The 17,066-nt window shown below is 33.6% G+C and overlaps 1 protein-coding gene across 1 annotated transcript; it reads right to left on the bottom strand.

Moving 5' to 3' along the window:
• Positions 1–9,320: 9,320 nt before the first annotated feature.
• Positions 9,321–12,826, bottom strand: LOC149247552 (uncharacterized). Its single transcript, XM_089444559.1, has 2 exons — positions 9,904–12,826; positions 9,321–9,758 (listed from the first exon to the last, which is right to left on the bottom strand). Exons 1-2 carry the CDS (start codon positions 12,824–12,826, stop codon positions 9,397–9,399), a joined length of 3,285 nt encoding a protein of 1,094 aa, XP_089300685.1. The 3' UTR covers positions 9,321–9,396.
• Between the last annotated feature and the right edge of the window lie 4,240 nt (positions 12,827–17,066).

The following is a 17,066-nucleotide window of genomic DNA, read 5'->3' as shown; positions in this document are numbered from 1 at the left end:
CAAAACCCTTTGAAATAAGTATGCACAGGTAATTCCTCTTTAGGACTCTACTTCAAGCCAAGCCCTTCAAAGTCACATTATGCACATATCACATCAAATAGGTAAGATGCCATGTAAAATTTTGACTCTTGTCCCTTTGTTAGATTCTTTGTTGCAAGGGGAATTGGATTTGATGGAGGATGCCAACATACTTTCCTAGTTAAATATTTTCCCTTTAGTGGCACATGCATGAATTAAGGGGACCGAGGTTTCCATGTTTGATTTTTCAAAGAGTTTGCACATCATAGTAGCCAACATTTGATCAAATTTCCTAGATATCATCTGATTTATGCCTAAATTCATTTGGATCTTGCCACCAAGACTTCAATACATCCATGGTTTAGTCATCGAAGCTAGCGAACGACTTTCTATTGAAATTCTCCTTATGTATATGTAGTTTATAATAATTTTCAATTTGTGTTGCTATGAACAATGGCACAAGTTCTCCCATTCCACTTTTTACCACACATTGATCCTCATTTTTATGTTGAACAATCCACTCTATTATTTTTGCATCCAAGAGGACTGGTGGGTGTGTGGCAACTTTGGGTAACCAAGGCTTTTGTTTATTGATATACACATAGAAGTCTTCTTCATCTTATGGGATGTCTTTCCTAGAAAAATTTCTATAAATATCACCCCGTGTGAGCTCCATTGCTTTATCAATATAGAAATTTGTATCACCATATATTAATGATATAGGAGGGTTGTTCAAAACTCCCTCCATTTTGCTTTCGAGTCTGCCAGAAATTTTGTTGGATCCTCTTATGATAGGAAAAACCATCGCTTTCAATGAAGAGGATATGTGGAGGAAATCTAGATAAATTGTACTTGACATCTCGAAGATATTCATTAGTGAAACAATATTGTAGTTTATGCCAATGTTAACCACTAATTGCAAGTGAAAATAAAATGGTCTAAGTTATGCTTTGGGAAGCGAGGGTTAGGTCACAAGTTCTTTTTAGAGAAGAGGGTTTTTTGGAAGTTGCAAATTCAAATGATAGAGAAAGTCTCATTTTAGAGTTACAATGACATTGACGATTGCAACTGCGACTTATGACCTAAGGACAAGGAAAGTATAGTCTAGGCGCAAATCCATCTTTCAGTGAAAATCACAAATCTAAATCCTAGTCTAAGTCACATTTTCATATGGCAACATTGATAGGGACTATGAATGCAATTTTCCACCTCATCCTAGTCACAATTCAAAGTTCTAGTGAAAGTTGCCTTTTGAGATTGTAGTCTTACAGTGGATTAAAAATGTGACTTTTGATCCAAAGAGGGAGAGAAACCACCTTAGTCATAGAAATCAATCCTAGTTTCACTGGAAGTTATAAATGTGATTTGTGATTTGAAAGGTAGAGATCACCTATGTTAGACACAAATTTAGCACTTAGTGACACTACAACTTAAGAATGTGAATTGTGACTTGCAAAGGGAGGAATACCATGCTATTCACATTTCTTAATCATAGTGGGTCTAATAATTAAGAGTAGTGTCCATTTAGGATTAGTGAAAAGTGGCTTCTCTACAGGTCTCTAATCACAAGTCCAGGTTGCAAAGTGTGGATGGTGCAGTTAGAATTAAGGGAAAAAGGGACTTTTTTGTGTTACAAACCATAGAGTTGAATGAAATGAATGAGCCTTGGAATCACTAATGACTTGGATTGATATGGATCCAATATGGTTTTTTTCCAAAAACGAATATCATTCAACTTAAAGGAATTCATATAGCTTCAAGCCAAATCTCAAAAATCAGTCAAGGGAATACATTTCTTGGTCATTCGATGTGGAAATCACGGGCTATCCAAATGAAATTCACTCGAGGAAAAATTGAGTAAATTTAGGGTAGAATACCTTAGCATTGGAATGGTTGGTGACAGTTCAAGGCCACAAGTTCTAATTCTTGAAATTAAGAAGGAAGTCAATGCCTGTTTGAGAGCATAATTCAGCTAGTCAATGGAGAGGTCAAAGGGAAAAGTTTGATGGCTAAGCACAAAGATAATAGGGAGGAATTCATGTGAGAGGGATAATAATCCAGGGCTAAGTAAGCTAAATCGATTTAATAATTGGCAAGTAAGACAAAAGCAATGATGAAAAAGGAGACATTGTGTTACTTACCTAGTAGTCGCAATCACAAACATTATACAAAGGATAGGTCCACTTATCCAATGTTGAAATCACAATGAAATGAAAGGGGGAGAAACTTTTGATATATAGGAGATGGAATGTGTGGAAATTCATAGCTTGAAAGTGTGACTTGTCTTTTTCGCATGCGATAGAGGCAGTCTTACTCGCATATCACACTTCTAGGAAGTAGTCACAAGTCGCTTTGAACTAGAAATGTGATTTACAACTTAGGAGGGTGAGCTACTCAAGGAAAGTTTCAAATCGCACTTCTAGAGGCTAGGGTGACTGGAACTTCAAGTTGTGATTACAACTTGAGATTATGCCAGAAAATGCAAGTTTTAAAACTTCATGGCTAGGCTCGCTAGAATGAAACGAAACCATATTTAGGTCAAAGGATGAGTCAAAAATTAAGAAAATCTAAGAAAAACATGAAACAGAGTTGAGTAGAGGGGGAGTCCGAATTTTGAAGTAGTCAAATATTTGGGACTGTTGAAGTCGCTACAACAAGTGATAAGCTAGAGGACCTCAAGTCTACCACCTCGTTCCTCTATCACCTAATTATAGTTCAACATTTGGCCAATATTGATGTGTCCTTCTCCATGTGGTAGTGCTAACACGTGCCACATGTCACTTAACTTTACACAACTAGCTATACAAAAACACTAATTTAGGTGACATGTGTCCTCCACCTAGAATTTTGTGCCAATACGCTATTATCTTCTGTTAGATCCATCTATTTCACCTAGTCCCACCAGTGCCACATATCCATCATCCGGTTTTGTATTTCCTCAATCATTTTCCAGGGGGGGTTTGAATCCCTTCATCATTTGTCACATGCCCTTGGTGATTTATCATCCTAATTTAATTTTAGAACCCTTGTTCCATTAATATTCAAGCATGTTGGAACCCCTAAAATGAATACAAGTCACCCATATCAAATAAATTGTGATGCGTTGATCCAAGTTTCTCATCGATGCATTAAGTCCCCCTAACCTTGACATCAATGACATCCTCATTCCATATACCCTTGTTTTATGAAATGTGTACCCACTTAGGACTCCCCCAACCTTGAAATCAATATAATCCATATTGATGCTTTCAAGGTGGAAAATTTAAAGGAAACATCTTACAAGAACAATTTTATCCCCAACACCCAGTTTGGAGAATGGGCTAGTTTGAGGCATTAAATGACATTTTATTAGGGTGAAAATTTTCTTCTTAAGTTTTAGATCATCTGAAATTGTTCTACACACTTAAATATTTTTCCAATGGTGAAATTATCATGCCAATTAGAGTTTATATCCAAAAGTTATGCCTCCAAAAACTTGACGTACATTGATTAACCAACGTAAATCAAGAAGAGGGCGTGCTAGCCCCTAATACTCGTGAAAAAGGAGGAAAATGAGTTACATTCTAATTTTCTTACATTTTGTTCCATATTAGATTAGTTGAGTGTTGATAGATAGAGAGATTAATAGAGGGAATTTGTGTTCCACAACATCCCATGGGCCACGAGACTTGGTAAACTAAATAGATAGTGCATTCTCCTTTGTATATGCATCGTTTCCATATTATAGAAAAGAAAGAAAACAAGCCTCAGCTTCTAGCTAGGTTTTCTACTATAAGTGTTTCCTAAATCATAAATTCATGTTCATTGTGGTTCATGAGTGTTTGCATTTCCTTTTTCTCTATTTCTCACATATTATTTATTGCATGCCTACACAGCAAAACAAGAATAACAAATCTAGAATCTAAAAGGAATTAAGCCTCCATAGTATAGTTTTTAGTTTATTTTCACATATTTGTTATGATGAACTCTCTAGTGGAGTATGAATATTAGTTTATATTAAAATGGTCAAAATTTTGTGATAATTATTAATCTTAATGATGAAAATTGTTGGGTTGAAACATGGGATGAACATGCCAAAGTCAAAATATTATATAAAGTCATTAATCAATACAATGACATTGTGGATCCAAACATTGAGAGAAATTATATAAGAATCACCATTATCAACTAACCATATTTCAAACACTATACTTTGTGAATGTAATATATAAAATTAGATGTTGAATTTCAAAGAATATTGGACATGTTTGGCGAACAAATCTTATCTTTCTAATAAGACATATCTCCCTAGACTTAGGAAGCAAATCTAGAACAAAACAAACAAATACATAGAAACATTCCCTTTATCATGAAATCATAAACATAAGTGGGATGAATGGTTCATACCATTTTCAAAATTCATGATGATAGCCCTTGTTTTTATTTGATGTAGCTTTCAATATCTTTCTCAATGCTCCAAGAAGAAATCCGCAAAGACTAAAATATACAAATTATCAAAGAATTTAATACGTAAATGAATCAACATAAATTGTACAAGGGATCAAGTAATATCATAACAATCATCATAATAATGAGTGTGGGAAAGAAATATGCATTTGTATTAAGAATTAAGAAAATGAGAGAGTTAAAACCAGGCCTTCATGTTGAAAGCTTCCTCCCTATGATCCTCCAATTCCAACCTTGAAATCAAAAGGTCTCCAATGGATACATTGACAACATGAAAGTATAGTCTCAAGAGTAAAAAATTCAAGCCCTTCACCATGAGAGTATTTTGAATTTATAAAGTAGAGAAGGGTAAATGGAGATAAGGGATGGAGGTTACAGATCCACTAAGGTAGGGATGGGATCCATGAAGGTAAGAATGAGATCCCAGATAAGAGGGATGCGATCCAAATCCCCACCGTTTGGAATATATACCTTCACGAGGCTTCTAGAATAGAATCTTTTCATTCCTTTTTTAGTTTTTTACCCAAGTTAAATAATTTTCACATGTTTTATGAAGGCAAGTTGCAACGACATCACAAGATATTAGTTATGCAAGGTGAGACAGTCACAGGTTAATAATGGTGGCACCTGCAACAAGATCCAAAAATAAGGTTTTTAAACGTATTTTCATAAAATTCTTATCTTCCATAGAGAGTTATTTCTTCCATTTTTTTTTGGAATTAGGGACAATAATTCTTCGGATAGTGAAAGATCCATATTTGACATCATTTTCCTACATGTGAAAAAATAATGTGTAACAAGACAATTGAAGTGATACCCATCAAAATATAAATATTCACTCATGTTTGCTTATGAAAGTAATTCCTATTGTTTATCAAAATAAAATGAAACAAGAATTGAAAATCCTATGGCCATACCTATAAAAATTTCAAGTTACTCCATTACCATTCAAGGAACATAGTTCACCAGCAACCCATGTCAACAAAGTGTCAAAACAAGTTGAATAAAATGGTTGAATGAAAAACTTGGTGTAGTCCTTCATTGGAAAAGTTGTAAGATGGTGGGAGGCACATGCTCCCTATTTGCAAACATAGAAAATCACAACTACATACTTTGTGTAGTAGCTTAGTGGCCATAAGATTTTCTGCTCAAGATTATATTCTATTTTTTAAACTTGGTTGTGACCTTGCCATACACATTTAGCAATGTAAAAGTCAATGGTGAAGGATTAAGTAATTCAATGGCCAAAAGATTTTCTATGTAGTCTGAAATTCTAATTTTTAAACATGGTTGTGACCTTGTCATCCACATTTAGCAATTTGAAAATGGATGGTGAAATATTTAGCATAGGGATGAACATGACTACCCCATATGTTCCAAAATAATCTATATGATATAGCATATAAATGGTATAAAATAAAGGAAGCAATGGGAAATAGATTATTTTGGTGTGATATTAAGAAGAAATTTGTTAATGACCACAAGTTAGTATGTATTTGGTTAGGAAAATTTATTTTACGTGCTATAGGAAATTAATTCATTTATTAAAAAGAGGAAAGTGCAAATTTGATGTAGGGTCAACTTTGATTCGTGATTGAGTATCATGTATGAAAAACTAACGACTCATCAAGTTGACTTAGAAAATGTAATTTTTCGTGGTACGAATTTAAAATAAATAAAAAAGAGCTCACTCTAAAGTGAGTTGACAAGTAGAACAATATTATAAATATGTAGTAAACAAATAAAAGCACGAGAAACCTTACTTTATTCATATGTATAATCAAATTGAAACAAAGCTAGCTGAATCTAAACTTTCAGAGTGGATATACATTGAACTAAAAACTAAAGAATTTGACATCTCAACAAAAGATTGAGAAAAAAATGGCACATATAGGTGATTATTCGTCAAACAAATAGACAATGTAAATAGTTTACTTATTCCATGAATATTAAGATGTTTTTCTCAATATTAAAATGATATGAAATTATTAGTGAATCATCCTAGATCCATATTAATGTGGGACTTCTCAAGCACCCAAAGTGATCAAATTTCTTAATCTATAGATTATTTTATCATTTGATTCCATATCATGAATTAAGACATTTACACATTAATGAATATGGTCTCTTTTGGTGCTTCATAGATCTAGGTGAAAACGAGTCTAGGTTAAGTTGATTTAATTATTTTGATGTTACAAAATAATTTATTTATTTATTTTGTTATCACATACATATGTACGTCAACGACTTTTTTTAATTTAATTGTTTAATAGCTTTGATGTAATGTTATGAGACAACAATTTCTCCATATTGGGTTTTAGAGCATCTAGATACGGTCCAATTATATTATTTTATTTTTTAATTTTGATGAAAAAATCATAACATAGAATCATATTAGAGATGAAAACTAATGTAGACTCTAGTAAGTATTTCAATAAATATTTTAATATATTAACATGTACAAACTCTACCTTTTTAATTTTAAAATTTAAACATGTGATCTCTTGCAACAAAAAAACTTATTCTTAACCATTAAACACACTCAAATTTCCCAATAAATATTAATTTTTGAAATTCATTATAAAAAAACACAAAACTTCTCAAAATATTCCAATAAATATTAAAGGCTTTAAAGTTCTTTTTCCACAAAGCTAAGCATAAAATCTATTATGAAACATTTAGAGTTTCTTTATCAACAACTAATTAGAATTTTAAACAAACTTACACTAAGTTTTCCATGCCCATGTGTAAAAGGCAAAATACCTTTAGGTTTGAATGCATGATGAAACTAATTAGGATGGAATAAGTTGAGGTTTGGAATTTATGGGGGTGTTTGTTGAATTTGTTTAAAGAATATTCAAAATGTAGATGATGATGATAACTAGGCATAAGGCAATGTGAGGATGGGTATGGCAGTGACACTTATCTTGGGTTATTGCTAGGATGATCATGACAACTTTTTATGAGTAGAAATTTTGAAAACTATGTAATAAAGTTAAAAGTTATATATCTATTTTAATTTTAATGTATCAAAGAATTTTATTGTTGAACGTAAAATTTGAAGGGTTTAAGAAATTTGATGTGTTTCATATTTTATAGATCAAAGTTTAAGATGGATTTATATCAGTTTTTTATACACACAAAAGTGTGTGGGCACACATGTCATATGCCAATTTCATATTGAACATTAAAATAATAATGTCTTCTTAATTTTTAACAATAAACTAATAAAATGTTTAATTATAAGAAATTTTTATTTTCAATTGATTTATGTATCATATACATAATTAACATTAAAATATTTCACTCAACATCCATATTAAATTATTTTATTGATGATCACATCATCTATAGTAAATGCATATCTCCTTTATACTAGAAAAGAGAATACACCCATTTTGTTATTAATATTTTTTTTAATTACTACATATCAACCATATTGATTAAATTATACATCTCATGCCCTAAACCCTCAAATGAATCTGCAAGGTAAAACAATATTACAAATATCTCTCCAACAATGAAAACACTGAGATTTAGATATGTGACTATTAATGATTTAGACGTGTGTCTATTAATCGAACAAATAAACAATAGATGTAGCCTACTTTATGAATGTCAAAATGTTTTTGCTCAAAAGAAAAAAATGATGAAGATAAAAAGTTGTTACACAAATACAAGGACGTCATACAAAGGGAATGCTACCTATTGGAATACCCTATCCACAAGTTACAATTAGTGAGTCCCACGATCGTCCAGCCAAAAAGCTCTCTAAAACATAGGAATGTTTATTGACCTGATTAAACAAATATATATTAATTAATCCACTGGTTAATGAGATCATAAATGAAATAGCATGACAGGAATGTTGTTTATTCATAGAATAATCAAATTCCAATGTTTAAAGAAGCTAAGAAAAAACTGTATCTCTGGCCAAAAAAAGCAAAAGCTTAAAATTTATGAATGTTTATGGATTTGGTTAAAAAAATTATATTATTTAACCATTCCCGACATCATTGGTCGATGAGATTATAAATGAAATAGCCTGACATAAATGTTATTCATTAACGGGTGGATTTTCGGAAATAATCAAATTCCAAATCAAAGAGATAAGAAAAAACTGTGTTTGTATTAGAATTTGATTTCTTTATATACAGGAAACAAATTCTTTCCATGCAGAAATATGTCATTTAGTCTTAAGATTAATTGTAAAGGCTTCTTAAGAATTTCTTGTGAACAAATTCTTTGGCAAAAATAAATAGAGGAAAAATAAACGTGAACCTAAATGCCAAGAAGATTGTGAAATCAAAAGCCAAAGAGTGAATCATGGATAAGGCTCACTCATTTAGTTCCTCTTTTAGATCACATTTTTTACATAAATTTGTCAATGAAACTTGCCACAATTATAATTGCAAAATAATTATCAAGCGACATAAATATGCGATTTAACAAACTTGAAGTTACGGAAGTGTAAGAAGGATTCCCTGAAACGAGATGACTATCTCAGAGATCTAAATGCCAGTGATACAAGGCCATGATATCATATAAAATTGACAAGATAACACATAAAAAGTTTGCTACTTATTTCTCCCAGTAGTACATGACAACCAAAATAAAGAGGGGCGATATACATAAAGAAGTGTGCTACTTATTTGTCGTAGAAGTACACCGCTAAAATCAAGAGGGGCGATATACATATTTAACCCAGAAGTACATAGTTAACTTCCGAACAGAAGTACATAGTTAAAATCCGAATAGCAAAGAGTTTATATAATTAGACTTACCTAAACGGAAAAAGCAAGAAACAAAGAACATCCTCTAAGACAATGAAACACTACTTTCCTGTAAATGGCAAATGCAAGAACAGTCAAACACTAGTTTACTGTAAATAGAAAATCCTTCCAACTAGTATTATCAATTCCATAACTATAACTACTCTGAGAAATCGCTGCCCTGCCCTCTGTTAGGAGAAATAAGCATGTCAAGCACTATTTTCATAGACGGCCTGAGACTGGGAGCAGGGCGAGTGCAAAATAAGGCAATCTTGATCATCTTCACCATTTCATCCTTCACAATACTATGTAAAGAAGTATTCTCAGCACTACTCAAGTCCTCGTTAATTATTTCATCTGTTTTTCCTTCTTTCATCAATTTCCCAGCCCATGCAGCCAGATGCACAAATTTCTGATCGTCCTCTTCTACTACAGGGGACTTTCCGCTTACCATCTCTAATAACACCACTCCAAAGCTATACACGTCTTGCTTCGTCGATGCCTTCACTCCATACCCACATTCTGCACATAACATCAACCGTTACAGATTATTACATTCTGCATATAACATGATGATCTCTGCACCTGCACTTCATAATTAACAACAATAAATAGTTGGGGACGATTTATAAGCTTTTTAGAGAGTAAAGAGACGGAGATTTAGTACCGGGAGCAATGTAGCCATGAGTTCCTCCAAAGAGAGAACTTGATTCAGAATCTATTGATGGATTTTTCAATAGCCTTGCAAGTCCAAAATCAGCTATGTGTGCTACATTTTCATGGTCCAGCAATATGTTGGCAGATTTTATGTCGCAGTGGATAATTGGAGGTTCGCAGTCGTGATGTAAATATTTGAGTCCCTCTGCCACTCCAACTGCGACGTTATACAGAGTCCTCCAGTCCGGCTTCTTATTGGGTTTCGGTGCCCCGCCCAGAAATTCCCACAGGGATCCATTAACCATGTAGTCACACACAAGAACTGTCACATCATTAACAGTTAGCAGGTCTCGATGACGCAAGATGTTTCTATGACGGGCGTTCTTCATAGCTTCGATCTCTTGTCTCAGACACCGATGTCGATAATCATCGTCCCCATGATTTGCCAGTTTTAAGCACTTGGCCGCAAGGATTTTGTCTCGTCCTGGAAGAACAACCTTATACACCTTGCCGGATGTGCCAGAGCCGATGACGTAATCATCGCTGAACTTCTCAGTAGCCTCTACTATATCAGAATATGTGATTTGACGTTGTCGATCATCTGAAGAAATACCCGTTTCAGGATCCTCCTTGTTAGCCCTGTTGTTCTTCGCCCTCGATGCTTTCCTCAGCGCAAGGATGAGAATGATTATGGTCCCAATACAGGCGACCGTAATCCCTGCCACTCCGACTGAGCTTAATTTTTTCCCTTTATGTTCAACTTCTAAATCTGAACAACTCTTCGTTGTCGGAGGTCCGCAAAGGCCGGGATTGCCCTCAAATGCACTCAGCGGACCCTGTGAAAATACCCTCAATGAAGGAATGTCCCCTGTAAATAGGTTGAAAGCGAAGTTGAAATGATCCAGGCTTATCAGGCCTGTGAAAGACTGAGGAATCTGACCAGAGAGTTGGTTATGGGAGACGTCCAAGGATACAAGTGACATCAAACTTCCTATCTCAGGAGGAAGAGAACCTGATAGATTGTTCCAGCTTAGATCTAACTTATACCTGAGACTGGTTGCAAGCTTTCCCAACTCCAAAGGAATGGCCATGCTCAATTTATTTCTAGCCAGGTATAGTTCGCTTAATTGTCTGCAATCCCCCAGCGAACTGGGGATGCTTCCCGTCAAAGCATTTACACTCAAATTTAATGTTAACAGAGTCACAAGATGGCCCAGAGCAGCTGGTATGCTGCCTTCCAAAGAGTTTCCGCTGAGATCTAAAATCTCCAAACTAATTAAATTGCCTATTTCTGGAGGAATAGTTCCAGTGAGATTATTTCGGCTCAGAGCGAGCTTTCCCAGATTTGTTAACTGTCCTATTTCGGGAGGAATGACACCGGTCAGATTGTTGTCGGAAAGGAGGAGATTAGTAAGGTTCTGCATCTGTCCCAGGGAAGAGGGTATACTTCCATGGATGTTATTGTAAGAAATCTCGAGGTAATACAATTCGGAGAGCTTAGAAATATTACCTGGTATGAAGCCCGTGAAGAGATTGTTTTGCAGCCGGACACGTTGTAGTGAGACGCAGTCTTGCAGAAGGCCAGTGATATTCCCCTCCACTTGGTTATTTGAGATGACAAGATGGGTCAACAACCCACGTCTACATAGCTCCGAAGGAATCGATCCGCTGAATCCGTTGAAATCTGAATCTAGACTAATCAGCTTGCTGAAGTTTCCAAGGCCAGCCGGCAGCGAACCTTCGAACTTGTTTTCACTGATAAACAGCTGTTCCAGGTTGGGAAGAAAGCCAATTCCTTGAGGCAAAGTGCCTTCGAAGTTATTGAATGATATATCTAGGGTCTGCAGGCTTGTAAGATTGGAAAGAGTTAAGGGGATCGACCCGGACATGCTATTGAAAGCGAACTTCAGGAATTCCAAATTCTGCAGGCTGCCCATTTCATATGGTATAGCTCCAGTCAGACCATTTTTGGATGCATCAAAGACCTCCAACTTCAGCAGTCGTCTGAAAAAGCCTGCGGGGATTGAAACTGTAAGCTGATTCTCATAAACCATTAGTTCAATCAGATTTTCGAGCAGGGCTATCTCCCCAGGTATCGAACCATGTAAGAAGTTGTGATAAATAGAGATGACCTGAAGGTGGCTGCAGTTTCCGATAGAGGAAGGGATGGTACCGGTCAAATGATTATCGAACAATGACATTAGTTCAAGGTTTTTCAAATTCCCAATTTCCCGCGGAATATCTCCTTGCAATCCCGAGGATTGGAAGATCAAATTTACCAGCTTACTGCAATTGCTGATTTCTGGCGGTAAAGAGCTATTGAAAGAGTTGGAATATGCGGTGATTGTTTGAACATTGACAAGCTTACCGATAGACGAAGGAATCATACCAGTGAGATTATTTGTATCTATAGAGAGAGTAGTCAAGCTTACCAGATTACCCAGTTGGGGCGGAATAAAACCAGAAATATTGTTGGTACTGATATTCAGAACGGTAAGAAAGCTGCAGTTTCCGATATCAGCAGGAATGAAGCCCGTGAAGAAATTGTTGGCGAGATTGAGTTCCTGAAGCTTAGTGCAGTTGCCTATTTGGCGAGGGATAACACCGGATAAGCCATTGCCGGAAAGATCGAGGTTCTCCAGGGCAGCTAGCTTACCTATAGCGCTAGAAAGATGGCCTGACAGACCTTTATATGGCAGGGAAATTGAAACGACCCGCCTTCCATGGGTGCTGCAGTGGACACCTTCCCAGGTACAGAGATCCACATGGGAAGAGGTGTGGTTTGTCCAGCTTGAAAGAACATTTGTAGGAACCGCAAAAGATGACTTGATTTCTAAAAGCGCGACCCCATCTGCCGAGAGAGCGTTACCGCTGCAAATGAGTAGTGCAGGAAGTTGGCCAAAATAGTGGAGAGTATTTAAAAAAAGAAACATTGTTAGACAGATAAAACTATATCGTTGCATTCTCATTTTCATGTTCATGTTCAATTGCATGGAGCATGAAATTGGAAGAAGGTAAGGAGTTGGGTAAGTGGATGTTGATGATATAGGTGACCAGAGGTTTGTACATTTCATAAAATTCAAAGAGAGATAGTCATGTCAAGCCTGCCACCCTGCCCTCTTTGACGAGAGTCTATTTATTCTTTCGATGTTTTAGGTTGTTAATAATATGATAGATTCTTGTTAATGTTTTTATAATAGGATAGATTTATTAAATGGTTTTCAAATTTTACCGTGCGCAGAGGATTATCATCTACATCTGGAACCTTCTATACGCAGTTGGCTCCATCTTTAAAAGCTAATTAAAAATAAAAATAAAATGAAAATGAATCAAAAAACCATTTGACAAGCCCATTTTACATTCTTCGATCTCTTAATTACAAATTCAATAACATATCACAATATCTGTATAATTAAGCCATTTTTTCTCTCCTTTGGGATTAAATATTGATATAATTTTTTTTTAATTTAAATTTCGTTGATAATTAATAAAATTGAAAAACTTAGTTTTAAAATTTTAGTATCAGTTTCCACCTGCATTCCATAATATCCAGACCTCAACGTACGTTTCTTAGTGTACTTTGACCATGGGGTAAAGCAATCCCATGGTCAAAGTAAGCCTCAAAAGGCGTCAGCAGCACGAATGAGCCCATCTAAAATTAAGACCTGCAAGGAGAAATTAGTGATGTACTCGAACGACGTGCAGGAAGAAACTAGAAATTAGTGATGTACTCGAATGACGTGCAGGAAGAAATTAGAAATTAGTGACATACTTGGAAAAGCATTGATTGAGGCGCATGCAGAGACTCAACATTTGTGGATAAAGAAATTCAAAGCCTCCAATACTGACCGGAGCACTTCGAGAGAAGTCTTGGTTTCCATGTATCTTCGTCGATAACGGATTTCATTTTCACGTACCTTCGTGGATAATAAATACTCAGTGGAGTCTACGTCGGTTCTCATCCCTAAACCAATTTCTTTGCGGAGACATTTTTGGACAAAGAAAAAGGTTAACGTTAAATGTTGAGTCTACGTCCGTTTTCATTCTTCCAATTTGTTTGCAGTGATCTGTTTGGGTAAGTAAAATAAAGAAAAAGGCTAAGGCTAAGATTAAGTGTTACATGCGTTGACTTTTGTATGCAGTGATCTATTTGGATGAGGAAAATAAAGAAAACGGCTAAGGCTAAGATTAAATGTTCCATGTCTTCATTTTTGTTAAAGTGTTTTAGCTAAATTTAGTTTAGTCAAATTATCAGCTATTTTAGAGCTTTAAATTTATTAGTTATTTTTGGACTTTAAATTTATGAGAATCTATAATTTTTATTTGGAATATAACTTATTTAAAAGGAAAAAGATTCTTATTTAGAATATAACTTATTTAAAAGTAAAAAGATTTTTATTTAGAATATAACCTGTTTAAAAGTAAAAAAATTCTAGATAAGTTTGTTAAATAACTTTTTAAAAGTAAAAAGATTCTAGGTAAAGTTTTTAAATAACTTTTAGAATTTGAAGTGACAGTGATTTTAGTTACGGCTAATTTTCTTAATGTTAATTATTATTTTTATTAAAATTTGGTAATATAATATTTGGTGAGATTTTTATTATGTAAATTGTAATTTTGAATGTATCAATAAAATTAAATTTTAAATTTTCATAAATTATTGAGAATGTTAGAAATATATTTTAAGAATTTAATTTTAGATTAAATTATAAATTTTCATTATTATTTTTAATGGAATTTCTATTTAATATTAATATAGGCAATTGTGCTCAATGTGGGTTTTGAGTATGGCTTAAAATTATTATCGTTGCAGAATTGATACCATTACCCTCTTTCTTCCTCTTGTACAATTAATGACCGTGCACATGTTCACAACCAAAAAAACCAACAAAAACCTTCCTTTAAGGGCTTATTAGTTTAAAGTAGCATGCACTAGTATAAAATATGATTCAAATTGCACATATAGAAAAGGAACATGTAGATTTATTAATCCAAAATGAAAGTACACCAAATCTATACCTTTCAACAAATGAGATCCTCTCCTCAAGCCTACAACATGGTCTCCTCCTCCTAATACAATAGAGCTTGTGCGCTATAATATGGATACTATATCTAACCCTCATTTCCCTTGGTGAGATTATATAAGTTCATTCGATCCTCTGGGAGAATGTGTGTAGACAAGTAGGAGCTTAAGAAGATAAGAAACTTCTACAATAATAGACCCCTAGCCAACACATAAACAAGTGGGTGAAGTTGAACCCCTTGGGAATAACAAACTCTAGAAACCTTTTTCACAATTATGAGTTTTTTCTCAATTATCTCAATTATGAGACAAGTGGGTGAAGTTGAACCCCTTGGAAATAACAAACTCTAAAAACCTTTTTCACAATTATGAGTTTTTTCTCAATTATCTCAATTATGAGATAATTATTGTCTCATAATTATAAAATTTTCACAAAATAATTATGAGAAATAACTCAATCATATAATTTCACCCTTTTAACATGGAATAAATCTCACATAAGTAAAAGAAAAGGTGAAATGGGATGCATTCTAGCCAACAATTGAGGTAAGTTGAACTTGAGCCTCTCTTACTATATTGGAGTGGTGGAAAATAGGGTTATAACACTTAGTATCACAAAGGTGGAAGATTCTTTTGTCCCAAGGTGTTTTGCGAAGAGACCATTGCCCAATTTCACTTCAAAACTCATGAGAATTAGTTTTTATTTTCGCAATGTTCATTTTCTTCTTAGAATTGTTCACGACATAAATATAATTTTGGTTAGCAAGAGTGTGATTAATCACTTCCTTATAATACCATAACTTCCTTTTTCTCTATAACTCTTTATCATCCCACAACTTGAACAACGTGCCGAAAGAAACTAGAAATTAGTGATGTACTCAAATGACGTGATGTAGTCAAATGACGTGCACGAAGAAATTAGAAATTAGTGACATACTTGGAAAAGCATTGATTGAGCCGCATGCAGAGACTCAACATTTGTGGATAAAGAAATTCAAAACCTCCAATATTGACCTTCAAAGCCTTTGGGGAGGAGTCTTGGAACAATTGGTTTCCATGTATCTTCCTCGATAACGCATTTCATTTTCACGTGCCTTCATCGATAATGATTATCGTTTCCATGTACCTTCCTGCATAATGAATTTCTAGGACTCATATATAAGTGATATGTTTTTCTTAAATTTTGATGGTCTTTATTATCGATGACGTCGTCCTTTGGATTTAGATCCCAGGTTATGGCAACAGGGTGACGATGGCACGGATTTAGTATTGCATTAACTTATTGGATTGTTTTTTGTGGTTCAACATACTTAATAGAATTTATTGAATTGTTTTTTTGTGGTTTAGCCTGTTTAATAGAATTTTGGTGATGACTTGGTTTAGTAGTGAATGATGGTGTGTTTATAGAATTTTGGTAGTGATTTGGTTTAGTAGTAAATGCTTAAATATTAAATTGTATTGTTAATTTTTGTTAGATTTAGAGCGTTTTTAATCTTATTGTTGTTCTAGTAAAGTTTGAGCTTTTGGATTAAGCCTCAAAGTAGTTAGTAAAGATTGTAGTCATGGGAATTATGTTTGTTGTGGTGGGATTTGGATTGATATTTATGCTAGAGTTCTATTATATTTTTATTATTGTGGTGAGATTTGGATTGATGTTTATATTAGAGTTCTATTATATTTTTATTATTGATTTAATTCTCTTGAAATTTGGTATTGGCTTAAGATATTGTTCCTACTAAAATTCCATTATATTATTATTATTTTTTATGTTAAATATTATAAATATATTAATAAAATTCATTTTTAGTTATAATGTGATGTTTTTTATATTTGATCAAATTGAATATTTAATTTTTATTAAACTAAATTTATTTTTAAAGAAAATACTTTTAAAAAATATATTTAAATATAACTATAATATATATAATAGATAAAAATCATGTACATAATTTAAAAATTATAATATTTAAATATAATCTTCTTAATATATAAATCATTAGTACAGTAATAAGTGAAAGTCATGTACGTAATTTTAAAATTATAATATTTAAATATAATCTTCTTAATATATAACCATTAGTAGAGTAATAAGTGATATATATATATATATATATATATAGTTATTTCAATTTATATTTTTTAATTATTTA

Source organism: Pinus tabuliformis, chromosome 7 (assembly GCF_031772625.1).
Source record: "Pinus tabuliformis cultivar Carrire ecotype Pingquan chromosome 7, CPIR1, whole genome shotgun sequence".
Taxonomy (NCBI): Eukaryota; Viridiplantae; Streptophyta; class Pinopsida; order Pinales; family Pinaceae; genus Pinus; species Pinus tabuliformis.
The sequence above is the reverse complement of the archived record's forward strand: the minus strand, read 5'-3'. Positions and strand labels throughout refer to the sequence as shown.